The sequence below is a fragment of the Osmia lignaria genome, chromosome 15 (assembly GCF_051020975.1).
Source record: "Osmia lignaria lignaria isolate PbOS001 chromosome 15, iyOsmLign1, whole genome shotgun sequence".
Classification (NCBI taxonomy): domain Eukaryota; kingdom Metazoa; phylum Arthropoda; class Insecta; order Hymenoptera; family Megachilidae; genus Osmia; species Osmia lignaria.
In genome coordinates, this window is record NC_135046.1 from 9,931,498 (window position 1) to 9,958,171 (window position 26,674).

Below are 26,674 nucleotides of genomic sequence, written 5' to 3' on the forward strand. Positions count from 1 at the left end.
TTTAAGGATCGCCTTAGGTATTCATTTTATGGATTTTCTACGGTTATTAATGTATTCCACCTTTCTATCAGGATAAACGCAGATGAATGTTTCATTTAAAATTATTTATCCATACGATGATACAATCATTTTTTATTTCCAACTGAGATCTGTTGGGTTTGATATGTGTCGTTGCAAGATTCAAAGCTATTAAAAGGATAAATTAATTTTACATCTGATATAGAACTTCAACTCTTTCATTCCATTCAGTACGCTAAATTAGTATTGAGCCAAACCCGGGGCACAGAGAGTGCATTGAAATAAATAATCGATAAATTATTTATTGATTTCCATTCTTTCCTAATGAAAGGGTTAAATGAATATACGTAGAAATTATCGAATCCCTATTAATTGAATTTCGAGTGGGAAGAATATTTTTTATCATTCCATCCATCAGATCTGTAATTCATTTCCATAAATTGAGATTAATTATCCGAATGAAACTTCATTAAAAAGTAACCACGAATTTAAAAACAATTAACTTCCGTGAAGGCTTTCTAAAAAAAAAATCATTTCGACTGAATAAAAAAAAATAGTAACGTTGCATTGTTACGCGATCAGGTTCGAACCCGAGATATCGGAATGGTAACCAGCACGCCGATAAAACAATCCCTACAGAGGAGTCGATTGCAGATCGAAGAAATCGTACCTGAAATAAAAGACCGGAGCACGTTGTTCGACAGTACCTCGTCGAGCTTCGACCGGCTCTATTCCCGCGACAGTTGGAGGTCCACTTTAACCCGTAGCCAACTGATGTACGAGGAAATAGCGCCGGAAACGAAGGCGAGAAATCGTTTGATAAGAAGCCCACTTCAAGTGGAATCGATTCCGCCGATCAGCCCTAAATTGGTCAGGGACGCGAGGAAATATCGGGATATCGGTGTAAATACGAGGAACAAGTTGAAGGACCTGGTACATAGCCGGTTCGTTATAGAGGACATATCACCAGAGGTGAAGAAAGAAGTTAGGAAAAGATCCATTGGTACCGCGACCAGTTTGAACATGAAAGACGTACTGACGAACGAGGACGTTACGGTGATCGTGGACGATGCGCTGAGGATTTATAAGAGCAGCCTGTTTAAGGACACCGCTTCCAGGGGAAGCCAGTGTACCCTCGACCAGGTAAAAATGATCGAGAAGAGAGATCAGTTTACTCAGATCGCGGAACCGTTCCGAATGAGGACGAACGTGGGTGTGATGGTGAAACCAAGGGTGTCTGAAATTGGAATCGAGGTTAGAACCGGTCCAGGTACGAGAAGCATCGCCGTCGGTCCGGATCCATTGGCTACTCAATCTCTGTCGCTTCATTCCTTGAACTCGAGGAGTCATTCGTTTAATTACGGTGAGAGTAATGTTAAAAGGAAAAGTACGAAATCCGTCGGCGTGATGGTCGACGATTTAATAAGGACCACGGTGAAGAGCACCGACACTTCCGGTCTGGCGCCTAAGAAACGGGAGTTCGGTACGTCGCCGATAAAAAAGAAATTCACCGACGTCTCGGTCGGCGAGTCGGTAAAACCGCACATTTCCATCTCCTGCGCGGCCAACTATTGCGATAACTGTAAGGAGACGATCAAAAATCTGGCCAAGCAAATCGTTAATAACGCGGAGAACAATATGAACCATCAGAATACTCAGAATCTTGTCTCGAGGATACCCAGGCCGTCGCATATTCCGTTGAACAACTCCGCTGATCAGAGGAGACAGTTTAAGCGACAGGACACTTATACCAAGATACCGGCTGCGGGTGTGATAAGATACGATGTTGATAACAAGGAGCACTATGACAACAGTAATCGGTTAGTAATTTCTTTTTAGAAGGAGAGGAGTTTAATTTGTAACCCTTCTTTGGATTTTCTAATTTTATTCCATAGATAATTTCCTAGGGACTTTTTAAAATAAATTTAAGCTCCAAATCATACCCTATGTTAATGCAAGCTTGGCTTAACCCATTAATTTGCCAAATTTTTTTTTTTAATTTTTGGTTGGATAAGTTATATATATATGCATATTTTTGGCGCCGAGTGGTGTATGTAAAATTCCAAAATCCCCAAATGGGGATCGTGGCAACTAATGGGTTAAATCTTTAGCGGCTGCTCTGGCCCTCATGATCCAAAGAAGGGTTATTTCCCTTTTGGAAATCCCTTCTATACAGAGTATTTAGGTTATTATTGGCAAGGGTTGATACAAAAGTCTTCAAAGATTCATTAAAGTTGGAACCCTCTCTTTATTAATAATAATACAATTACAATTTTATTATAATTTTAAAAAAAATAATTTGAAATACGTCGATATAAATGCTGAAAACTATAGCACGCGCCATCTATTACTAGCAGGGGATAATACTATAAGGGTAGTTTAGTAAAAATCAAAACTTGACGTGAACGATCAATCTACTGTATGTTTAATGGCAGTCCAGCGCATGTCAGGAAATTGTTGGTTTTTTCCGACTCCATGGTTGCGCGTCGTGTGCATCATAAGCGTTTTTACGGGGGCAAAGTACAGAGGTCAAATTGTAAATAACTTCGTTAGAGGTCAGTGACAAAGAAAGTGCACGTAAAATCTCCGCGAATTCGTTATGGTGAGCAAGTAAATCGTGTACCCGATCTCGACGGATCGATGCTGCAACAGCAGCAGCAACGTTCAACCCGTTTAGTTAACGATACCGAACTCACCGAAATATCTTCCGCTCGTTTCGTTGAGAAAGGGTAATTGATTTCTTGGATCCATTGTCTTCACTCCATTCGTTCTACACAAATTAAGGAATGAAAAGATTAATTGTTTATATTAAGAAAAAACTATTTATGTTTTCTTTATTTTTCATAGTATCCAACAACTGCAAGGGGAGAAAGGTAAAGATGAGAAATCAGAGGACATATACACTGGAGAGAAACAAGCAGACAACGAAGAGAAGCATGAGCTTCCAGAATCTGCTCTGTTTCAACCGATACAAGAGAAACCTAGGAAAAAGGTTGAACCTACAAAGGAGATGCAAGCCGCCATGAAAGTTCTTAATGATAGTCTTAAAAAATCACCCAGCAAAAATATCTCCCATCAAATGAAAAATGCTATCAACATTATTCAGCAGGAATGGTTCAAAATCTCTAGCACTGTGAATGCTAATCCTTTAGAGGTCGAAGACTATCTGGATTGCTTCGAAGAATGCTCCAGCTGTTTATTAGAGTACATTGTTAACATGACTGATTCCAGTGGAAACACTGCAATGCATTATGCAGTTTCGCATGGAAATTTTGACGTTGTGTCTATACTGTTGGATTCGAAAGTCTGCGATATTAACAAAGCAAATGTGGCTGGATACACGGCTGTGATGTTGGCAGCTCTGGCTGAAGTCAGGAATTCTACCCATGCTTCAGTGGCCAACAGGTTGTTCCAACTTGCTGATGTTAATATCAGAGCAAAATTAGTAAGTTTTTTAAATTAATTTCATCATTACACTTTGTAACAGTTAATTTAAAATCTACTGGATTCTTTTTCAGCATGGTCAGACTGCTTTAATGCTAGCAGTATCTCATGGCCGCAAAGATATGACTCAGTTACTCTTGGATGCTGGAGCAGCGGTTAACATTCAAGACGAAGACGGCAGTACAGCCTTAATGTGCGCTGCAGAACACGGACACACTGATATTGTGCGATTGTTACTCGCGCATCCAGACTGTGATCCATCTATCGTTGACATAGATGGTAGTTCCGCTCTAAAAATTGCGTTAGAAGCGGGCAATCGGGACATCGGTGTGTTGCTATACGCTCACGAGCGTGTAAACAGAGGTACAAGTCCTTATTCGTCGATGAGACGAAGCAGTAGAAGAGGATCCAAGCCGACAACACCTACAGGTCCTTCTCCATCAGCGCCAGTCAGCCCTGCTCCATCACGAAGAGTTCATTCGTCAACCACGTCCCTGAACACATCAAAATATTCTTCTAAATAATTTACAAGACTTTTATTGATATTTAACGTATTAGTTTGAATGATCATACGAATAAGCAATAATACAATCGGCGTTTCGTGTTTCCTATATTTATTGCAAACGTGTTTTAGTATTTATCGTCGATTTCTGGTGACAAACGATCATGATCTTGCCTAATAATCCATTAGCCCTGATACAAGCGTTTAATTTAAGACATATATATTTTACCTGCTCAACTTTGTATACAATTATTCGAGAGGAAGTTTGGAATATATTGTTTTGTAAAGTTAGTTTATAGAAAAGGATCCGTGGGAAACACCATTACCACGCGAGATTAACTTATAGGAGAGATATGTATAAACGGGTGAAACTTTTTTCTAGGTGCTGACCGAGTAAAAAGCGAGGTCATTTTTTCATTGTTAACAAATTTTTATACATTGTCACGATTAACGGACACCCTCAAAATTTGATTCTTAAATTTTAAACACTGTGAAAGTACAAAAGCATTTTATTATTCGGTCACGGTGAAAGAATCAAGTAACGTCTTCCAATGATCCTGTGGCATTAAACATTCCAAAATGAAACATTGACGTACAATCCGAATTTCTTACCGCTGAAATCTTTTCCTCACACCTATCTCTAATGTATTCGAATTTCAGGCCTAATTTCCATTAAATCTGGGGGATCAAACTGCAGTAGAATAATTGTGTACTGATACGGAAACGGAAATACATAAGACATCCATGCGTACAATGATTACACGGTGCACAAACAAAACGTGAGATATTATAATTCTCATGGTCAATGTTGAATTTATATACGAGAAATATTCGTAGAACCTATTGATCGTCGTTCGATGTTTTAAGTAGAAATGTTATAGATGTGAAAGTATAAATATGATACCTGTGAATGATGTAAAATATTCGAAGGGCACACAAGAGAAATTTAACTAAGTTTTAATAGTTGTTGAAATTTTTTCCAAGGTACAATATATATTATATGTATGTATATGGGGGAAAAAGAAGATACGAAAAATATTTAATTTCATTCCTCGTTTACGTGTGTCATCCTCGCGTTAGGAATTGGATATTTAAGAACGTTGAACGTTTTCTTATATAGGGTTGTGAATATCTAGAAATAACGAACGTATTTAGGTTCAACATCAAAGATTTAGGTTAACATTGTAATAAGTATTCCTATCGTTAAGAATCTGTAATAACATTAAGTGACAATTATACGTATATCAAAGATATAGCACAGAATCAAGTAATAGAATCGTAGGGATCTAGAAAGTAGAATACTACTTTTCATTGTTTGTGCCTTTATATTTAACATGTAATTGATAATAAACTCAACGAAAAATAATATGAAATGATTGCATATTCTTGTGGTATGTAATTACATGTCCCAGACAATGAAAATGGATCGTTCCTACATGACAACATAATAAGGGGTCTTACGTAACATTTCCCCACGTTAAAAAAAAAAAAAGAAAAAATATTTACAGCCACTAATTTCAACAAAGGTAGCTGGCTGCGGCACCGTTATCAACCATTCGACGCAGAGCGAAGTGAAACATCATCAGTCGTACAGCGACCGCCGAGGGGTGCAGATCTACCTGCTAGATATATGTACCTACATATACCCTTATTTTATTTTCTGCGTTCATTTAATTTGCTGTATTTATCTTCATGGCTTATTGAATAAACTCATTAGGAGGACGATTGTGTTGGTTTTATTACTCCCGCGTACATCCTTTACATCCCTGCATTCCTTGCATTCCTTACATCCCTGTTTTCCTTATATCCCTGCATTCCTTACGTCCCTGTATTCCTTACATCCCTGTTTTCCTTATATCCCTGCATTCCTTACATCCCTGTTTTTCTTACATCCCTGCATCTCTTACGTCACCGCAACTCAGGCATCCTGCATTGTGTTCCTTGGTAGCAAAAATTGAAATTGAATTTAGCGTAAACTTTGGCCCTCTAGCGGCAAAAATTTGAACTAAATTTCGAATGTCGAATCAGCGCCCTCTGGTGGCAGAAAAGGGAACTAAAGCAGGTAGCAATTTTGGCCCCCTGGCGGCAAAAATTTCAACTAAATTTCGAATGTTAAATCAGCGCCCTCTGGTGGCAGAAAAAGGAACTAAAGCACGTAGCCATTTTGGCCCCCTAGCGGCAAAAATTTCAACTAAATTTCGAATGCTGAATCAGCGCCCCCTGGTGGCAGAAAAAGGAACTAAAGCACGCAGCAATTTTGCCCTCTAGCGGCAAAAATTTCAACTAATTTTTAAATGTCGAAGCAGCCCCATCTGGCGGCAAAAATGGTAACTAAATTCATCGCGATTTTTTTATTTGCTTGAGGTACATAGGAGATACAGGAGTGTATGGGATGCAGGAATATAAGCGATACAAGGATGTAAGGGATGCAGGGACATAAGGGATGCAGGGACATAAGAGATGTAGGGATATATGGGATTTTTTTTTTTCTTTTTAACGTCGGGAAATCTTGCATAAGACCTCCCACCGCCCCCTGGGGTAGGGCGGCGGGGGAGTGTCAAATTCCTACTGACTAAAACCCCACGGCGACCGACACTGGCGCTAAAGGAGGGCTCCGGGACCTTATGTATATTACTCTGGAGCCCTCCACGCCTGGCACACAAGTGCCCATCTTGGAAAAGGTCCAAACTAAAACCTACTCTGTGGTCGACACCGGGGGTCGCACCCGATGCCGACCTCTACTTAGGCCGCGTACAATGACGTCCGAAGTCCCAACTCCAGACGCCTGCGGCCCTGACAGCCCTACTGGTTTTGGTGGTGGAGCCGGCAAATCTAATGTGAGAAGCGGGCTGGATCACCCTTCAGACTGCGCACTAAATGGTGATGCGCCTGTATACATATGCCGCGTTAGCGTTTGGGAGCAGCTACTGCGCATGCGCGCGCATCTGCCGCCTGTTATAAGTTACTACTGCGAAGACCAGTATTACTAAAATTATTCACAGAACAGAAGTTAAAGGAATTATTAACGCAAATTGAATTGGAATTAGTTAAAGAATGTTAAAGAAATATATTGAAGTTATAAGCCTTAATTTTAAAACTAACAATTCTTCATAATTTTTGTTTAAATTGATTTGCTAGGATGTTAAAGTATTTCCTTCGGTCTTAAACATCATTAAAGAATAAGAATGGTTAGAGGACTGTGGAATTGCCTTAATTGAAGTTTTTGAATTTTTGAATTTTTTAAATACAAGATACGAACACTTCATTCACCATGGATTTGAATTTTGGGTACTAATAAGAATCATCGTACTACATAGATGCCCCTTGCACCCGGCAACAACGTTTACACACACGCACACTGTACCAAATCTTGTATATTTAGTATACTTTAAACCACATCCCTATCATAACATCACGTTCTTGTGAAGGTAACGGTTGTGTTAAAACCATTCGTCTGTTCTTTCTTTTCTCTTTCCATTATCTTAACAGTGAAGATACGTCACTATGTATAACATGTAAGTTTATTAGTATACTATTATTTAATATTATTTCTTTTAATCTATGTATAATATCTTTTGTGTATTTTCAAATTTTATATTTTATAACTATATAAGAAATTATTATAACTAATAGCTAACGTAAAATTTGATTACAATATAAATGTATAAATATTTATTTATTTAGTTTATGAATTTATAATAACTAATTTTTATTCCTTTATATATTTATCGATAAATTCATTGTCTTATTGTTGAGGTTATATAGTATTTTTAATATCGTTTCACACTTTTTTTTCAAATTATTATTAATTAGTATAATTTAATAAGAATATTAAATGATAGAAGATATTAATTCGCCAAAGTGTTATGTTGCGACATATGCGGGTTCAGGTCAGCGTTTTTATGAAACACAATTCTAATTCCGTTTATCTTTACAGTGATAATACGCTACTTTTAAAGTATAATCGGTAACTAAAATGAGCAAACGTTAAATTACTTAAAACTTTTTATTATTATTGAAGTAAAATGAAGATTATATTTTTTTGGAATATTTAAAGCTTTGTTTTGATTGAAATTTAATCATTATGATTTCTGCTTCGGGCTTTTGGGTGTGTTTGTGTTTCGATCATCTTCGACGACGGGACGTAAACATTGCAGTTCACTTGTTCCGGACAGTTCTGGATATTTTTTTATGAATATTAATCATTGCATATCATTTGAATTGTCATGTGTGAATGAACCCGTAATAAATATTGCAAATATGGGTGGTTAAATTAATAAGAATTAAGATTTGAGCGCGGATAATTCAAAAAGAAATGAATCTAGTTTTGAGTTTAATGACTTTTCGAGCTTTTTACTTATATCATTGATATTATTTTTAGTATTAGTGTCTTCAATATTGTAATAAATATTATAGTTATAATTAGAATTGCAATACGTATTAACATATTATTACAATAATATTTTGCACTGTTGCAATAATAAAAGTAAATATGTGCATTGAACGTGAATATTCTGGACTTCGACCGGAATTAAATCAGAGAATTACGGAAATGATTCAATGTCGTTTGCATAATGACATGTATAATAAAAATTCTTCTTACGATACAACACTTCAGATACTTTGGAATACACCTATTGAATTTTACCCTAACCAAAGTAGCATTCAATAAATATATCCTATATTTTCAATCCACTGCAAAGTTTATGTTTAAATAATCATCTAATTTCAGATTAGAAAACGTTATTTATTATTCAGCTGGATTTCTGATCGCCCTTACTCTCCTTACAATTGTCGTCTCATGTGAGCCAGTGAGATATTACATCAAGTTTACTACTTTTATAACAAGCGCTGCCATACCAGCAACTCTACATTTACCTTTCATGCTCTTACGAATCAGGGATTGGAGAAATGCATTGTAAGAAAAAAAGAAAGAACGTAAAAAATCAGGTATGCACACGAAATTGTCCGAGTGTCCGAATGCTCCTCATCTTGCCCTTGGCATTGCGCGCGAGCAGTCTCGGACGCCCGTGCTGTGCATGTCTGATATACATCAATAAACGATCGAATTGTAAATTTATTATAAATTTAATGATATAGGTTTTCAGCATGGTGTGTAAAGAAGGTGTTAGAATTTCTAGGAGTGAGATTTCGTGTTCGTGGGAAAGAGAATATTGTTAAAGATTCGGGCAGCATCGTGTTAATCAATCATCAAAGTATATTAGATTTATGTGGTAAATATATGAACTATTTATACTATCGTTAATGTTTTGTCCGAAGAAAGATGTACGTTATAAAAATTATAAATTCTCCATGACAAAAGAAATCACCAAGTCCGAGCACTTATACTGGAGAAGCGAGGTGGAGGTGTATTGGGGATAAGACTATTGCAATAATATTACAATAAATATATTTTAAAAAATTCGGCAAGTGATCGGATTCGATTGTAGTGTGAAAACCGTATACATTTTAATTGTATAACTGAAGCATATGGAGGTACGCTGCAGAGCCCTCTAGCCTTTCACTTGAGAAAAGAGCGATGTAGGGGAAGGACGCCCCACCACTCGTCTTAATACTCCCATTCATACTCCCCCACTCCGTGTCCATTCTCCTTCCCCCTAATGGAAGGCTACTATGCTCGGCACTGTACATTACCTATTAAAAGGGTACTGGGACTTATATCTCAAAAACTAAGTCTTGAATTGCAAAACAGTATATGATTTTTAAATATCTCTTTTCACATCTATTTTTCACGAGACACTCTGTATGATTTCCACGTTAAAAATGAAAAATGCAAATTTATAATACATGTACAGATAAAGAAGTAAATTTTAATTTCAGTTCTAGGTGAATTGTGGCCAGTACTGACAAAATGCACGGTTATTGCCAAAAAAGAAATTCTATATTTTGGACTATTTGGCTTAGCATCTTGGCTCTGGGGAACGATCTTTATTAACAGGCAAAGGGGCGAAGAAGCTCAAAATGCTATTAATGCGACAGCTAAGTGTATTAAGGATTTAAAAGTAATTTCTATTTTATTTAATGCAAAATGTAATAATTTTATAAATATTTATTAAATACTTTATCTATATGTTTTTCAGGCAAACCTCTTAATATTTCCGGAAGGCAGTCGACATTCTGGTTCTACGTTACTAGCATTTAAAAAAGGCGCCTTTCACTTAGCCATTGCGTCCCAAATGCCAATACAACCCATTATTGTTTCAAAGTATTATTTTCTCAGTTCTAAATTAAAGATATTTAATTCAGGTTAGTATTGTTAGACATCGGTAAAAGGAATAATAGCCTAAAGTAATTTATATTATTATGTTACAGGTGTGAGTTATATTACCATTTTGCCAGCTATCTCTACGAAAGGTTTAACGAAAGAAGATCTCCCGAGGCTTATGGAAGATACATATCAAGTTATGAGCAAAAGCTTTTTGGAAACTTCGAAGGAAGCAATAAATGAATACGTTGATTGTTTAAAAGATGAATAAGAAAGAATGCTACTCTGTGAATATTTAATGTTATTAATTTGATTCGTACAAATACCAAAATTATTCGAAGTCTATTAAAATTTAAAAATTTCACAATTTTTTATTGTCATTTGTAACATAAAAATATTTATGGAATTAATAATGAAATTAGTATAAAATTTACTATGTGTATATGTGTACAAATTGTATTTAAAGAAATTTACAAAAATAAAATTCAAAGAAAAAATGAAATGTGATTCTAATCATTAATGCGCCTATTACATGTTATATAATCTTTCTATATTTGTTCATTAAAAAAAAAATTAGAGGCACCGAACATCAAATGTGAAATATTTAAGTTCGGGGCCCCACTTAAGTATCCTGTCGGCCCTGGTTATTGGTACACGTGATGATTCCTAACAAAAGATTTAAATTTATAATTATTGCATTATGATATTATTAAAATTTCGCAAGATGGGTAGGTAATGAAAAATGGTAAGATGCAATCAGAAAAATATCTTCAGCTAACATTGGCTGTAATTAAGCCGCATATCGTTAAATCTCCCTTTGTGCTTCAGGTAAGAGGGTTATTAACCTAACTTTCTAAATTGTAAATGGCAATCAAAGAGGATTGACACGACAGTTGCTTCTTATCCACGAATATTATGGTAATATTCTGATTTTCAGAAAATTCGAAACTTAATTATTGACAATAATTTGAAAATTGTCAGATCACGCAGGTCAATAATTACCCAAGAAGAAGTAACGCTATTTTACGAAGAGCACAAAGAAAAATTCTTTTACAATCGTCTGTTGACGTTTATGTGCAGTGGTCCTTCTGATATTCATATTTTAGCTGATTATGATGCTATTATTAAGTGGAGACAATTAATGGGACCCACAAGAGTTTACCAAGCACAGTATATTGCTCCTGATACTATTCGCGGAATGTTTGGTTTGTCAGATACAAGAAATGCAACACATGGATCTGGTATATCATTATAAATACAGCATCATATTTGGTCATGTTGAGAGTGAAAAATTATTTTTTCAGATTCAGTTGAATCTGCCAGAAGAGAGATTTCAATATTTTTCAAGGATTTTGATATCAGAAGATGGTATCAAAATGAAGAAAGATATTATAGTTTAGGACAGCTTCAGTTTGATCCAGTTGCGTTTGTACATACTATTGATAGAAATTTAATGAATAGAAATTGATAAGAAAGATGTGACAGAGTGAATACAAATAGAATACAATATTGCTCAATAAATTCAAATAAGGTAGAAGAAAAAGTCTTAAAAATTAGATGGTCAATTCATAAGGCAATGCTGTAGTTATTGGTGTAACTAAGTAGGGACTGAATTGAATTTCAGAATCCCGAAATTCCAGTTTTTCTGAATTAAGAAATTCTAAAATTTTAGAATTACAAGATTTTCTAAATGCACTAATTTATGCAACTGAAAACAATACGCACAATAATCATATTAAACATTTGATTATGTTACTAAATTTAAGAGACCTGGTCCATCCCATACAAAAATACTGGTAACAAAAAACGGTTGTAGTATATGTTTGTTAATTGTTTAATAATATAGAATGTTATTTATTATGTACAGAAATTTTATGTATACTTTCGCATCATTGTTAAATAAATAAAATTACTCGCCTACACATTTACACATAAATGTGCAACATATTAACAATTTATGCATTCATTTTTACATAAACCTTAGGTCTTGAGAAAACCTTTATTCCTTCTTCCAATTTATTCAGTTGTTTTTCTATTTCCATTTTCCGACGCTGTGCCCTAAGTGTGTCTACCTTTATTGGCAACATATTTAACTCATTTACAAATTCTTGGTAATCTGTAATAATAAAATACAAATATATAAAATAAAATTAATACAGCAGGATAATGTTATTAATTGGCTATTGCTAGCATAATCATTTGGTCCTAAAACATCCTATATAAATCTAATTTGTAGCATTGGTTTACACTGTTATCTTTCAAATACATACTCTTTCGTAACACACGTAATGTTTCTCTGCGTTCATCGTCAGGTAAAGGAACATGACCATCCGGGCAATTGGCATCTAGTTCTTTCGTCTTAGCTTTCTCTATTTTTTCTAGAGTTTCCTTTCTATTCTTAATGTACCTTAATGTAGCAAACAAATGGCAAAATACATAAGGAGTACAAATTAATTGGGTGCCTTTGAATTTCAAATTTTACGAATTCCAAAATTCGAATATACTTTAAAAATTACATAAACAAACATGAATGATAAATTAAATTTTTTAGCGTAAACGATTACACGCTATGAGCTTACTTTGGAACTACGCCCATGCGATAATTAGAAGCAGAAGTATTAGGTTTAGGATTGTTAATATTGTTACTATTAGTTTTACTAGCTATTTTACTAGTAGTAGAAGAATTTTGTTTATTTAATTTAATAAAATCAGTCTCTTCCTTAGGATTCTTTAAACCAGTTTCATTTTGCACAGGTGTATCTCCCCCTTCTGATGGTTTACCAATTTCCTCATTTGCCTCATTACAACTTAGAAATCTTTTTGAAGGATACCTAGAAACAATTTAATTAGCAAAAAATAAAAAAAATGTAGTTAATTCCAGTACATACTTTATGATCCCCTCAGAATATAAATTATCAATTTCTGTTGTATTCAATGTTTGAATACCTTGATTTCTGACTTCAGTTTTTAGATTATCTCTGACTGACGTGCAGGATAAGTTAGAGTCTGATAAAACTTTCCCATGTGATTTTTTTAGAGGTCTATGTTTATGACACTCCTTTTTTTGGTTAACTGACATATTGTTGTTAGTTGAACGCATTGGTTTCTTTGTACAACTAGCAGTTTTGGTTAATATAGGGGCACTGGATTTTTTATACAATTCTGATTTGTGATTCGCAGTACCTTTTGCATGAATAATTTCATGTTGTTTTGTACCAGGTTTTAGTAAACTATCTTCGTTATAATTATTATTATTAATTCTTTTTCGATTATGTATCTGTGATTTTTGTATATCATCCGTTGCTGTATTCACCGAAATTTTTTTCATACGATGTAGATTTTTCACATTTTCATGAATGAAATTTTTTCGCCTCACTGGCTCTAAAAATAGTAATTAAATAATGGTAATTATAATAACAATTAATACTAATTACTATCCAATATTACAGCTTAGCGATTTGAATTTAAATAACAAAAATTGATTGCTTACTTAAGTCAGGAAAAATTCCTTTTAATGTCGTCATATTTACAAAACGCACTCTTGTTTAAACGTTGTTAATTTGTTTCTTTTCCAATTCGTAAATTAAACAACGTAATTTACATTTCGATTATAAAATATTTCCAAATGAATAATTTCTAACACATAATTTCAATTCCTTTACTGTCATTGTCGCCAAATAAACAACATTATTTACAAACGAGTGACACTCTGCATACCGACATGGCATCCGGGGTGTCAGGGACCCCGAAGCGCCAGTGACGCTCTGTGGACACAATCCTGAAATCATCATGGGGTGCTAGGGAACCCGAAGCAACGGTGATAGTCTGCATACAGACATTATGGCATCGGGGTGTCAGGGACCCCGGTGCATCGGTAGCGCTCTCTGGATACCGACCTGATGTCGATAAATTTCGCTACTTTAAGGGTGGGGTACTCTAGGAGCTAACGGCCCCTTTGTGCCATACTTTTACCATTTTTCGCTTGAGTCTGCGTGTGTGCGTCCCCTTTTAGTCGCCTCTTACGACAGGCAGGGGATACCGTGGCTGTATTCTAAGCCCCCCGAGCCACAGGGAGTGATACCGACCTGATATCATCTTGGGGCATTAGGAACCCCGAAACATCAGTGATACTCTGCATACCGACATTATGGCATCCGGGGTGTCAAGAACCCCGGTGCATCGATGACTATCTCTGCATACCGACATGATAACATCGTGGGGTGTTAGGAACCCCAAAGTGCAGACGACACTCTTTGCTTTGGTATTCGGGGTACCTGAGACCCCGAGGTACCGGTGACGATGCATACCAAAATTATGCCACCGGGGTGTCAGGGACCCCGAAGCAAATAGCGAAATATAAGACCTAAAAACGAACAAATCGTGAAACTTACTTGTTCGGAATAGTGATGGGTTTGACCGGATCTAGCGATATATAAGAACGAAAAACGAACAAATCCTGAAACTCAGTTGTTCGAGGTAGTGATGGGTACGACCGGATCTGTAGCGCATGCGCACTACAATTATTTATTATAAAACAAACTTATAGATAATTAAGAAATTATTCACTCACAAACAATGAAAATGATATATTTGTAAATCACAAACGATTTCCAATCAATTACAGTTATCAGTTATCATAAAATCTGTTTATTATAAAAAATTTCGGCTCACATCATGATTGAAATAAAATTGCTAATTACAAAAGAACTAATTTGTCAGAAACGTTAAAAATAGACTCACAATCAATCACAAACGATTTACAAACAAAATACACTAAGAAAAATTAAAAATAATTGTATTTTATTATTCCTTCCGGCTAGCTTCATGTAGGTCCCTGATTGTACCCTCTTCATACGGACCTGATTTCATCCAGGGGTATCAGGGACCCCGAAACACTGGTGACGCTCTTTGGATACCGACATTATGGCATCCGGGGTGTCAGGGACCCCGATGTATCAGTGGCGCTCTTTGCATATCGACCAGATATCGTCTTGGGGTGTTAAGGACCCCTAAACATCGATGATACTCTGCTTACCGACATTCTGGCATCCGGGGTGTCAAGGACCCCGATGTATCAGCGGCGCTCTTTGCATATCGACCAGATATCGTCTTGGGGTGTCAGAGACCCCACAGCTAAAATGTGCGACCCATAGACTTCACACTAGAGTCAGCTGTGTATGAATATATATATATGGTGTGTGTTAAATCCAAGTGTGATAAACCATTCCTTTAAAATTAAATGTCATTACAGAAGTAGTCTAACAAATTAATCCTTATGGCATCACCAGCTCCCAAATCACCAGAACAATCTGAGAGAAGTAGGAAATATGACAGACAATTAAGGTACAATCAGAAATTAACAAATAAGTAAAATACTTTAAGGTTAGGAAATTACAAATTAATTCAAAGTGATTTATCTTCCATTATTTCATAATTACTTATATATCCATAACTACAGAACTCTATAATGAATTATTCTAATTAATGGAATAATTGTTATTATACATACAGATTATGGGGTGACCATGGTCAGGCAATGCTAGAAGCAGCCCACGTCTGCCTCATAAATGCCACAGGTCTTGGAACAGAAATTCTAAAATCGTTGGTACTCCCAGGTATAGGAGCATTTACAATTGTGGACGGTAAAAAGATAACCAACGAAGATATTGGAGCAAAGTATATAAACACAAAACCATAATTAATCTAATCCATTCAACAATATCTTATACATAATAAATTTGAATAGTTTCTTTCTAGAGGCAGATAGTGTAGGAAAATCAAGAGCTCAAGTTGCAACTCAGATGCTTTTGGAATTAAATTCCGATGTGAGAGGTGATTACATCGATGAGGAGCCAGAACAACTTTTGTATAATAGCCCAGACTTTTTCAATAACTTTACCGTTGTTGTAGCCACTTCGCTTACAGAAAAGTAAGAAACACTTTCGGAGAAACTCGACGTTATGTTAAACAGAAATTTTTCAGGTCTCTGATCCTTCTATCCGAAAGATTATGGGAGTTAAATATACCTCTAATAGTATGCAGGAGCATAGGATTTATTGCATACATGAGAATCCAAGTGAAGGAACACACAATAATAGAAACGCATCCAGATAACGAAACTCCCGATCTACGTTTAGATAAACCATTCGAGTCGCTAAAGCATCATCTGGATTCAATAAACCTTGATGAAATGAGTTTCAAGGATCATTCTCATGTACCATATTTAGTAATATTGTACAAATACTTGCAGAAATGGATTTTAGAAAAAGGAGAATTACCGAAAACATACAAAGAGAAGCAACAGTTAAGAGAAATGATAAAAAAAGGGATAAGAAGGGAAGATAATGATATAGCGAATAGTGAAGAGAATTTTGAAGAAGCTATAAAAGCTGTTAATACTTGTATAGGTCCTACAGAGATTTCAGATAGCGTAATGAATATTCTGAACGATAATCAGTGTATTAATTTAACAGCAAAGGTATGAAAATGGAATATTAACACATTAATAAATTGTTTAACTTCAATTTGATTTAAAATATGTTTTCAGAGCAGTTCATTTTGGATAATTGCAAAGGCGGTAAAGGATTTTATTCAGAACGAAGGAGGGGGATTATTACCACTGAAAGGAACTTTGCCAGATATGACTGCTGATACTGAAAAATATATAACGCTTCAGCAAATGTAAGATTTATTTTGTATTGAAAATATTGTTCTTTTTATCATGGTTATGTTTATTGCAGTTATCATAAACAAGCGGCAGCTGATGTGGAAGCAGTATGGAGACGTACTTTACAGTTATTAAGGCAATTGGGGAAATCGTCGGATTCTATTTCTGAGAGAGATGTTAAATTATTTTGTAGGCATGCCTCTAATATACACGTGGAACGGGGAACGCGTATTGCGGATGAATATGATTCTAAAACCTTCGACGCGAGTAATATAGGTAATATTTTTCTAAAAAAAATTCATGGTACCCTCAATCATTCAAATAGTCGCGCCATTTAGTAGCACCGTTTCAAATGCAGAAAAGCGCGGGAAAATATTCAAATTCAAAATAGTAATTAAAAAAGGATAATTTTAAAGACTCCAAAATAATTGTGTAATTGAATAATTTTAGAAAAATTTTTCTAGTGCAAAGTTTAGAAAATCCAGAAAGTATGATGATTTACTACGTGGTTCTCAGAGGAGTTGAAAAATTCCAAACGGAATATAATTCATATCCTGGTGAATTTGATGACCAAGTAGAACCTGACATCGTTAAACTAAAAGTATGTTGTCTATGAAATATTCAGTAATAAACTTCTAAAGTCTAACTTTCGATTCAATCATTTTAGGCATGCATTACAAAACTGTTGAGCGAATGGGGATGTGGACCATTAGCAAAGGATGACTATGTCCACGAGTTTTGTAGATTTGGTGGATCAGAATTACATTCAGTATCAGCATTTTTAGGTGGCCTGGTAGCGCAGGAAGTTATCAAATTTGTTACGAATCAGTACAAACCGGTTCATAATACTTTCATATACGATGCAGTTACATCAAACTCAGAAACGTTTTTCTTTTAGTAATAAATATATTTCTGTAATAATTAAGAAAATATACGGTTTTATAGTTTACAAAGTTTTAAATATTGTGACCTGTGTAATATTTATTTTCTCTGAAAATGTTTGAAGTTTATTGAAAGTCAAGTTAAACGAGTATAATATCAACACTTTAATGTAGCAATTAGCTGATACACAAGTGGTTTCGTTCTTATCTTCAATAAACAACTATTATTAACTATTAATCGTAAGGCGTAAAGCAAATTAATATTCATTGGCGCAACTAGGATTTTCGTAAAGGCTGGACCAGGTCCTTTAATATTACCAATAGTAGCAAATGTTTAATAGAGTTTGGTTTTAACTTGATTTTAAAATTGTTTCGTTTATACATAATTTCACGTGACGAGGATATTATTATGTTTTGTTTTTAATTGTAGAACACATTGTATTTGAGGCGAAATATTTATTTCTATTAAGGTAACATTTTATAAGTGGATTTTAGAATCTGGGAATTTTAAACCGGTAAAGGGATCATCAGTCGAATTTTAGAAAGGACCAGGCCCACCCTGTTCCCTCCCCAATTACACCAACCTTAATATTTTATATCTTATAATCAATATTGTACGCAATTATTATTTTACCGGTGTTCTATTCTCAATAATAACTTAATAAAATGTGTTACACTTTGATTTTAAATTCCTTCCTTTTGTACGACATTAGTATTTTATATTATGTTACATTATGTTGTATTTAATAACAAATTAACTTGTATCCTAAGTAAACTAATGAACCATTAACTACGATTAAAGGTAATACGATATAAAATTCTTCCACATAAACCACTTCGATATCCTTAATCAAACATTCATTTCAATTATTTTCAACGTAACATTTTGATTTCGTTTATCGTAAAATGATCTGGAAAAGTTTGGATGCAGAAGTGGTAATGCAAAAGTTGCACAAAATGATTTTATTAATTATGATTAAACGCATTATCAACAGTACACGCATTGTACTTCACATACACACTTAGCACCGATAATACATGTAGAATTAGTAATAAATTATCCTTATATAATACAGAAGAATTTCTTGGTGTAGAGTGGCAGAAGAAACATTCAAATGCTTAATAATAATAATAATCAATGACAGGTAACCATTTTTAAGACATCAAGAGATAGAAACAATCACAAAGAATTTCATGACAAAAGCTGGAGAATAACATTTTGCAGTTTTATTAGGTGTACAAGTTAATTGTGTGCCTTTAGGATTACTATTTTAAATTTTCCGCGCTTCTGTGGATTTGAAAAGCGGCGCGCTTCTGTGGATTTGAAAAGTGGCGCGCTTCTGTGGATTTGAAAAGTGGCGCGCTTCTATAGATTTGAAAAGTGGCGCGCGAATATTTTAATAATTGGAGTTACTACGATTTCAAAAATAAATATCTAATTAATAAAAATAAGACACAGAATTAATTTGTGCACATAATAGAATTACGAGAGAAACACCGGTAGAGGATTACAACAATTTTCGTAGTATACACGTTAAAGATTTTAGTTGTTAACTTTCATATTTGTTTAATTCTGAGTCGCATAGTTTGGTAATTAGTTTCGTTTTGGGTTCTATAAAAAGTATGCTTTCTATAAAAGTATGCTAAAACTTTTTGCTTTTATGTTTCGGGAAAGTAATAAAAATTTCTATGATAAAATTATTTACATAATTATTTTTAAGTTTGTATACAGTTACCCCCTCCTCTTTATAATCCCGAAAAAAAAAAATAAAGTATATTATAAATGTATTTGGCTGATCAAAAAATTGTTATTTTTGAAACTATACGACTCTGCTAACTATTAGTGAAAGAGGAATTGGAAGATTTATACATATAATAAATAGAAGCTGAAAATCTTGAAAGCATAAGTCATCGATAAAGCCAGAAATAGCGCTAGATTTTTCGTGACAAACTCTTGATACAAGAAATATTAGTAATCTGTTATATAATTATTAATACTCTAAGTTAGGGAAGAATTTCTAATTAGAGTTTTAGGCAAAAATTATAATACAGCATAGATATAAATTTCAATGTGCAACAAGTGTTAACTTGAACTAGAATTATTTAGAAAAAAAAATGTTGAGTATTTTTAATGCTAACTATTAAGATTACTGCATCATGCTTGGAAAATTTTTAATTTTCGTTTCATTACTTAAGTATTACTAGTAAAAATGAAATAGATAGATTCTAATTTAGAAAGAAATATCACGACAAACACGAGCAGTAAATGATAGTATATGTTTTCATTATTAACTACTACCATTTGGAAGGTATTATTCTACCTTCGAGCAATAATTTTAAATTCATTTATTAGATATCGGAAAAAATTCGTGCGGATTTATAGTACGAAATTCAAGTGACCTAAACTCTCTCGAAACATACTTTCATTTAATAAACTGATCATCATTTATTTTTCTAACTCTTCTCCAATATTTTTCATAGTACATTCCATTAATATAAAAATTCTATTTGCAAAAAATTATGGAGATTGCAAGGTTTAACTTTGGAATAAATTAATATTTGAATTCTGTACTTTTGAAATTTTTAAATTAATAAATTTAACAGAATAACCACACGAACTTTTCCGGTACCTAATTGCTATTACTCGCTGTTTAGTATGAGCTTTTAATTGACATATGCTATAATAGATATTCCAGTATTTTCTAAGTATTTGTAGTGAAAGAATTTGAGAAATCAAATTTCAAAACTACTGAAATTTAAATAAATTTATACATGAAATGATTTATAAACTGGAAATTCAGAAAAGTTTTTAATAGTTTAAGAAAGTGAAACTCCTGGTATATAATAGACAGGATAGGAACATTGGCGTAACTAAGATTTCTTTCTAGGGTGAGCCAGGTTACTTGAAAATTTTTTAATTCTGAAATTTTCATATTCTATCAATTTTTGAGTTCTGGAAGCTTTGAATTGTGGGTTTGGAATTATTTGAATTTTAAAATCCAGGGATTCTGGAATCTTACAATTTTAGAATTTGAAAACTGTGCGATTCCGAAATATTGAAATTTTTGAATTCTTAAATTCTGTAATTTTGATTTGTAGAATCTCAAAAATATCTTGGAATTTTAGAATAATGAGGTCAGTCTACATACGTTTTATTGAGGTGTCGCGTAAATTCATTCTATCCCCTATTCAATTACGCTAATGAGAATAGGAAGCAAAATCTCTGCAGAGTTAGTGAACGTTATTTGCAGCAGAATGATAATAAATTTGAATATTAGAAAGTGTTAGTATCGTACCGACTATTTTGGCTGCATCTCTCTTTCTATAAATTCGTATATCTACAACATAATATAATATATTTACATTAATATTCATTACACTCTTGATAAATGTGTATTTAGATACACTTATACGTCACTGAAATTATTTTGTGCATATATTTGTTATTGTAGTTCTTCTATTTTCTAAATATTTTTGAAAAGTTCAATAAATATTACGCAAATGAAATGTTATATTTCAAATTTCTGCTAATACTGGACCTTAACTAACAAAATATCATTTAAACTAAATATCTATTAACAACACACAATCCAATGTTGCTTTATCGTATTCTATTTTGATTAAAATTATTACAATATATAAAATTGCTTTTTCTTGAACGAAGACAAGGACATTAAAAAAAAAAAAAGATTTGCAAAATCTTTTTTCATTCTCTTCATAAAATGTTTTTTCTCTTTTTTTTTGTTTATCATTAATCGTATGTATCAACTGACTACTACTACTCGTGTTTTGACGAATTGACACGACTTAATATTCCTTCATAAAAAAACTGTTAGAAAATTGTTAAATACTGGGGCGATTGTGAAATTATACAAATTTACACGACGTTAACGATTCCTTCCTTTAAGATCGTGCTAATTTACTCTTGCTTATTGCTTCCTGATTTTTAAGATACAATAATTATATTTTGACTCAGCTAGCATCGAATGTAAAATATCAATCCTTCATTATCTAAATAGAATTTTCTTTTCCCTTCTCTTTTTTGTATACTTCAGAAGGCAAAGTCATCGTATTGTTTATCGTTACTAATATTTTGTTTCATCGTCAAATAGCCAGAAAAATTGAATATTTATTTTAGAATCTTATATATTAACTTTAATGAGGTTATTTAATTTATACAGTAACTATACGAATAAAAGATATAACTACAGTGGCCGCTCGATAAGTAGCCGCGCTAGAGGGTTCTAGAGGCGTACTTTTTTCAATCGGTTAATTATCGAGCGGCCAATTACACGCGCGCTATACCCTCCAATCAAGTGCTTACTTTCTCGTTGTAGCCATATGTGGTTGGGCTATTCGTATAATAAACGTGGCATTGTACAGTATTAAGAATGGAGGTCTCCATACGGAATAGGGTGCTCCAGGAGGAAAAGGCGCTACTTGAGTGTATATGTTTATCAGGGAAAATTTTATTTATGATTATTATCTGGAACTTATAGAATTTAATTCTAGAGTTATAACATTTCAAACGTTCAAAATTAATTTTTGAAAATTTAAAGTTTGAATTTTGTGGAAGTATTAATATTGGGCAATAGGGCCTTATCTTCCTACAACACCATATTTCCTAGGTAAACCCCCTATGTTTAATACTATATATACATATACATGAATTTTTCATTCCCTAACTTAGTAACGACAGATTAGGGTGTGCGCGCATGTACGGCTAATGCGTATGAGCGATGGGCATTCCTAACGGCTACTTATGTCGCGGCTACTTTAACGAGCGGCCATTGTATATAGTCTTTAACCTTAATTATTAATGAGCACAATGTGAATGAATGTACATCTTAAAAAGTATAGTAGATATACATATAGATACAAATATACATATATGTCGGTTATACATACATATTTGTATCTTCATAATACGTTGTCCTTCTGTAAAACACAATACTGCCTGTGTATTTAATTAAGCGCAAGATCACGGTGCATGCTCTTCGCTTGTTTAATTGTTGCGTAGTTGTTTTTGAATAATCAATGGAACGAGAATAATTTCAAAGGAAATAATGTGTATCGATTACAAAAACGGGAAGCTTATGGGTGAAAGATAAGAAAAGAAAGAATATATAAACAAATTTAAAAATCCCGTCAACTTTGTTAGCCATCTCTACTACAAGTTGACATCTATATACATTTTTTTTTTTTTGGGCATATTTTTTGAAACATATACTTTGCTTACGATGATTATGTTATTTAATTTAGAATAAATTATGAGCGATAAAAAACCGGCACAAATTACATATACGACATTACGTTTTTATAGCTAAAGTAATAAAATAAAATGTCGCGTATACATACGTACAATCCTAATCGCACAACTGTCGGGAAATTTCATGTATTGTGCTGGTTCCTTTTCTACGTGTAATTTCTTTCCTGGTTCGTAAGCGTACCCGCGAATTTACATAAAAATATTTAATCGCACACATAGCATATTCACACATGTACACGTGGCATTCGCAAAAATAAATCTCTAACAATAAGAATTCATGCGCGCGAGTGATAATCTTTTCGTCGAAACGTCCCTCCCCTACCCACAGAGATACAAGACTGAACCATACGCTCGGAAGAGAGTGCTATATAAAGGCTCCGGGCGTCCTTGTCTAACCGCGCATGCGCAGACGCTTGGCGGCGTTGCGCATAAAATTTGAAATTTTCAAAAGATGGAAATATATAAAATTATATTATAATTACACAAATTGTACTATAATTATATAAAAGTCTAACTAATCGCGTCTTATAAAATAAAATATTAAAAAAATATTTACCACGTTAATGCGCATACATGATTAGACAAAGATACCATTTATTTTATTCTTATACTTCTGTGATATCACCGTACCTTGAAAAGCAACTGAAAATGTCAATGAGTTTGATAATTAGGACAGGCTGAGATTTTATCCTTTTTTTAATGAAAAGATGGTTGACTTTTATTCTAGGTATACAAATTAATAGGGTGCCTTCTATTAATTAGGATTTTAAATTCAAATATTTTCCTGCGCTTTTATGCATTTAAGATCCTATTGATAAATGAAGCAATAATAATGTACCAAATTAATTTGTACACCCAATAATATATAAATATCAATAAAAAACAATTTGTGTATACAATTGTTATTATTATTTTTCCAATAACCTTTGTAGCTCGTAGATTTGTTATCAGTATAATAATAAAATACCTCACAAATAAGTCTTTTTCGGAATTAATAGATTCGTGACGGCATGTACTGAGAAATCATAAACAGAATGAAGAGTATTGTGTGTGTATAATATGAAATATGCCCCTGTGAACAGTTTAAAAAATTAATATCCCCTTTGGACTGCGTACACCGAAGACCTAATACATTTATCACAAACACCATCGAAGCTGAATTTTGGGACTCTTTACAAAATTCCGAATATATAATGATAATTTTAATTATAAATATCACTTATAGCGTCGAAGTAAGCGCTCGATCTCAGAAGAATTTTTCAGGTCACTCGTAATACACAGCACAGAGGGACTGGCATAATCAAAAACAAACTACGCTTCTCTTCTTAAAACCGATCCGTTTATGACACGGAGCGACTGGACTAGTCTTGCAGACTAGCTTGCGGTATGTGCAAGCGCCATGGGCCCAGAGACCCTGGACTGTTTTGGGTACCGGTCCAATTTACAAATGCCCCTTTATTTCTGTCACTTTAGAATAACGATTACGTTCATAAAGACATACTCCCTCGAAAACCTATCAAAACTTCAACTAATTTTTTTTTTTTTCATTCAAATAAATATTGAAAAAGGATCACTAAAATCGAAGAAAATTAACGATACGAACTAGGGTTTTAATAAGTTTTCTAGTGAGCTTTTTAAATGGACGTTTCTTTATCAGCGTATCGTTAGCTGGCGGAACAATGATCAGACCGGTTCCCGAATCAGGTATGTAGATGATACGGTAATACTTGCGTAATAGCCCAGGGTCTCACTGAGCTTGTGCACTTGGATCGCACTGCAACAGTCGCACAATAGACGGGTCGCTTTTCGCACCCTCTATAAACTCGTCGAGCGACAATTTCCCATCCTTATTTTTATCCATCTGACGGAATATCTTGTCGGTTCTCTTTTCGGGGGTTGACTCGTCCTCGGGCATTTTCATCACCGAACCGACCATTTTGTAAATTGCCTGGAAAAATTAAACCTTACGCTACGTAAAATTAAATAACATTCAACAGGTGCCCGTATCCGGAGGTGTACTCGCGGGCAACTTCCTGTGCCCGTTCTCCATTTCTGCTGTGTATGCCTGATTTACACCGAGGAACGGAAAAATCGAATAATTACCGTGACAATTTCCAACATTTCTTGCCGCGAAATGTATCCGTTACCATCCAGATCGTACATGCTGAATGCCCACTTTAATTTCTGTTCCAATTTGCCACGGGACGTTACGCTGAGGGCGCATAGAAATTCTCGAAAGTCGATCGTTCCATCCCCGTTCGCGTCGAATGTTCTGAACACGTGTTCTGCAAACTGTACATTTTATGATCGTGAAAAGATTGGACGGGATATAGTTAATTGGAATACTACTGACCTCAAATTGCAACGCAGGCTACTACAGGATATGATTCAATAAATATTACTGCTAATTCATTCTTATCCCGGAGACAACTATACATATTGTTACCCCCGTTAGAAAATCATTAACACGTTGATTAACACGCATGAAACTTAATTCTTTATATTATCTATCGAATGTATCCAATGACGCACATGTTGCGTCTTATAAAGATATTATCAATTAGTAAGTATTAGGTACAAAGAAATGGTAGAAATGATAATCTACCCCTAATATTTTCTTATAATGATACTACTCGTTGATTTACCTTGGAAGCATCACCATAAGGAAAGAAGTTTCCGTATATCTTCTTGAATTCTTCCACGCTGAGGTGTCCGCTCGGGCAGTCCTTTAAGAAGCCTTTGTACCATTCTTGAATTTCAGCATCTTTAAAGACAAAAATATATTTTCATTAATATATTAGAGTGCGTTTGCACCGTAAAACAATTTTTATGGAAATAAACTGAGAAGTTACCCGAGAATTCCGTATTCTGTTTGAGATCCTCCAACACTTCTGGCTTCAGCTTGCTGTTCTGCTTCCCCATGGCTGATTCAAGTCCCTTTTAGAATTTTGTCGGCAAGTCGGAGAATTCAGTTAGTAGATAATTAAGGGCTAACTAGGTCTACTATTCTACTGGTGCCGTATGGAACAGCACTTCGTGGCTGGAACTTTTCACCAGACACGCCTGCAAAGAGAGAAGTATGTTAGTGTTTAAATCTACGTTTTCCCCGCAAATTCATTGATCCAAAATGATCGATCAACCCCGCAGGTCGGTAATTACATAAAAAATTGCAATTATAAAATATATCAAAATTAGAGAAAAAGAAATTGTTTCTATCAGTAGAATATATATTTATGCGTGAAAAATATTTTAATAAGATTATTTTCATTTTCTTTTTTGTTTTTAATCTTTTCCATTGAATCCATTTAGAAAAATTGAAATCTACCAAGATCGAATTAGCTTACCATAAGGACAACATTTACACGTCACAGTCATACACATTCACACAACTGTAACAGAAGAAAAAGATCATATTAATATTATTTCTCCAGGTATAAATGGCGAGACAAAGATAACAGGTGAAAAGAATAAATTAGACACATAAAAAACGATTACAACAATGATTACAACAACGATAACAACAACAACAACAACAATGATAATACATTTAGAGCATACTGTAGTTTATTATTATAATAATATTAATAATTATGATAAATGCGGTTTTCTTCGTTTGTGTGTCCATTTCGATTTGCTTCAACGAAATCTTAACAAACATAATATTGTT

At 34.1% G+C, this 26,674-nt stretch overlaps 6 protein-coding genes across 15 annotated transcripts in view; 4 read left to right on the forward strand and 2 right to left on the reverse strand.

Moving 5' to 3' along the window:
* The window catches only part of Kank (KN motif and ankyrin repeat domain-containing protein 2 kank), a 33,816-nt gene extending 28,130 nt beyond the window's left edge, over positions 1 to 5,686 (forward strand). For all 7 annotated transcript variants that reach the window (XM_034315849.2, XM_034315853.2, XM_034315850.2 and 4 more), the window contains 3 exons: positions 601 to 1,838; positions 2,866 to 3,463; positions 3,537 to 5,686. In XM_034315849.2, the coding sequence (XP_034171740.2) occupies positions 601 to 1,838; positions 2,866 to 3,463; positions 3,537 to 3,986 (2,286 nt within the window). In that variant the 3' untranslated portion in view covers positions 3,987 to 5,686. The remainder of the gene's footprint in view (positions 1 to 600; positions 1,839 to 2,865; positions 3,464 to 3,536) is intronic.
* Positions 5,687 to 7,331: 1,645 nt separating this feature from the next.
* Positions 7,332 to 10,610, forward strand: LOC117600135 (1-Acylglycerol-3-phosphate O-acyltransferase 2). Of its 2 annotated transcripts, none has more exons than XM_034315140.2 (6): positions 7,332 to 7,479; positions 8,697 to 8,882; positions 9,065 to 9,198; positions 9,806 to 9,987; positions 10,066 to 10,231; positions 10,298 to 10,606. In XM_034315140.2, the coding sequence occupies exons 1-6, from the start codon at positions 7,469 to 7,471 to the stop codon at positions 10,459 to 10,461; spliced, it is 843 nt and encodes a 280-aa protein (XP_034171031.1). In that variant the 5' UTR covers positions 7,332 to 7,468; the 3' UTR covers positions 10,462 to 10,606. The 2 variants fall into 2 exon arrangements, with proteins under 2 accessions (XP_034171031.1, XP_034171032.1); XM_034315141.2 differs by lacking the exon at positions 7,332 to 7,479 and adding an exon at positions 8,439 to 8,622 and having other exon boundaries at positions 10,298 to 10,610.
* A 205-nt stretch (positions 10,611 to 10,815) lies between these two features.
* Positions 10,816 to 11,683, forward strand: LOC117600213 (nucleoside diphosphate kinase 6). Of its 2 annotated transcripts, none has more exons than XM_034315301.2 (3): positions 10,816 to 11,018; positions 11,128 to 11,431; positions 11,495 to 11,683. In XM_034315301.2, exons 1-3 carry the CDS (start codon positions 10,926 to 10,928, stop codon positions 11,656 to 11,658), a joined length of 561 nt encoding a protein of 186 aa, XP_034171192.1. In that variant the 5' UTR covers positions 10,816 to 10,925; the 3' UTR covers positions 11,659 to 11,683. The 2 variants fall into 2 exon arrangements, with proteins under 2 accessions (XP_034171192.1, XP_034171193.1); XM_034315302.2 differs by having other exon boundaries at positions 10,827 to 10,935.
* Positions 11,684 to 12,145: 462 nt separating this feature from the next.
* Positions 12,146 to 14,266, reverse strand: LOC117600207 (uncharacterized). Its single transcript, XM_034315291.2, has 5 exons — positions 13,681 to 14,266; positions 13,079 to 13,571; positions 12,770 to 13,021; positions 12,461 to 12,597; positions 12,146 to 12,306 (listed from the first exon to the last, which is right to left on the reverse strand). The coding sequence occupies exons 1-5, from the start codon at positions 13,712 to 13,714 to the stop codon at positions 12,146 to 12,148; spliced, it is 1,077 nt and encodes a 358-aa protein (XP_034171182.1). The 5' UTR covers positions 13,715 to 14,266.
* A 1,091-nt stretch (positions 14,267 to 15,357) lies between these two features.
* APP-BP1 (Nedd8-activating enzyme E1 regulatory subunit APP-BP1) lies at positions 15,358 to 17,999 on the forward strand. Its single transcript, XM_034315274.2, has 8 exons — positions 15,358 to 15,533; positions 15,702 to 15,866; positions 15,937 to 16,119; positions 16,173 to 16,668; positions 16,738 to 16,871; positions 16,931 to 17,133; positions 17,322 to 17,458; positions 17,525 to 17,999. Exons 1-8 carry the CDS (start codon positions 15,466 to 15,468, stop codon positions 17,753 to 17,755), a joined length of 1,617 nt encoding a protein of 538 aa, XP_034171165.1. The 5' UTR covers positions 15,358 to 15,465; the 3' UTR covers positions 17,756 to 17,999.
* A 1,041-nt stretch (positions 18,000 to 19,040) lies between these two features.
* Nca (neurocalcin homolog) overlaps positions 19,041 to 26,674 on the reverse strand; it is a 64,178-nt gene continuing 56,544 nt past the window's right edge. For both annotated transcript variants that reach the window (XM_034315295.2, XM_034315296.2), the window contains exons 2-5: positions 25,860 to 26,070; positions 25,653 to 25,771; positions 25,111 to 25,299; positions 19,041 to 24,955 (exon numbers count right to left, since the gene is read on the reverse strand). In XM_034315295.2, coding sequence (XP_034171186.1) covers positions 24,755 to 24,955; positions 25,111 to 25,299; positions 25,653 to 25,771; positions 25,860 to 25,929 — 579 coding nt within the window. In that variant the 5' untranslated portion in view covers positions 25,930 to 26,070 and the 3' untranslated portion in view covers positions 19,041 to 24,754. The remainder of the gene's footprint in view (positions 24,956 to 25,110; positions 25,300 to 25,652; positions 25,772 to 25,859; positions 26,071 to 26,674) is intronic.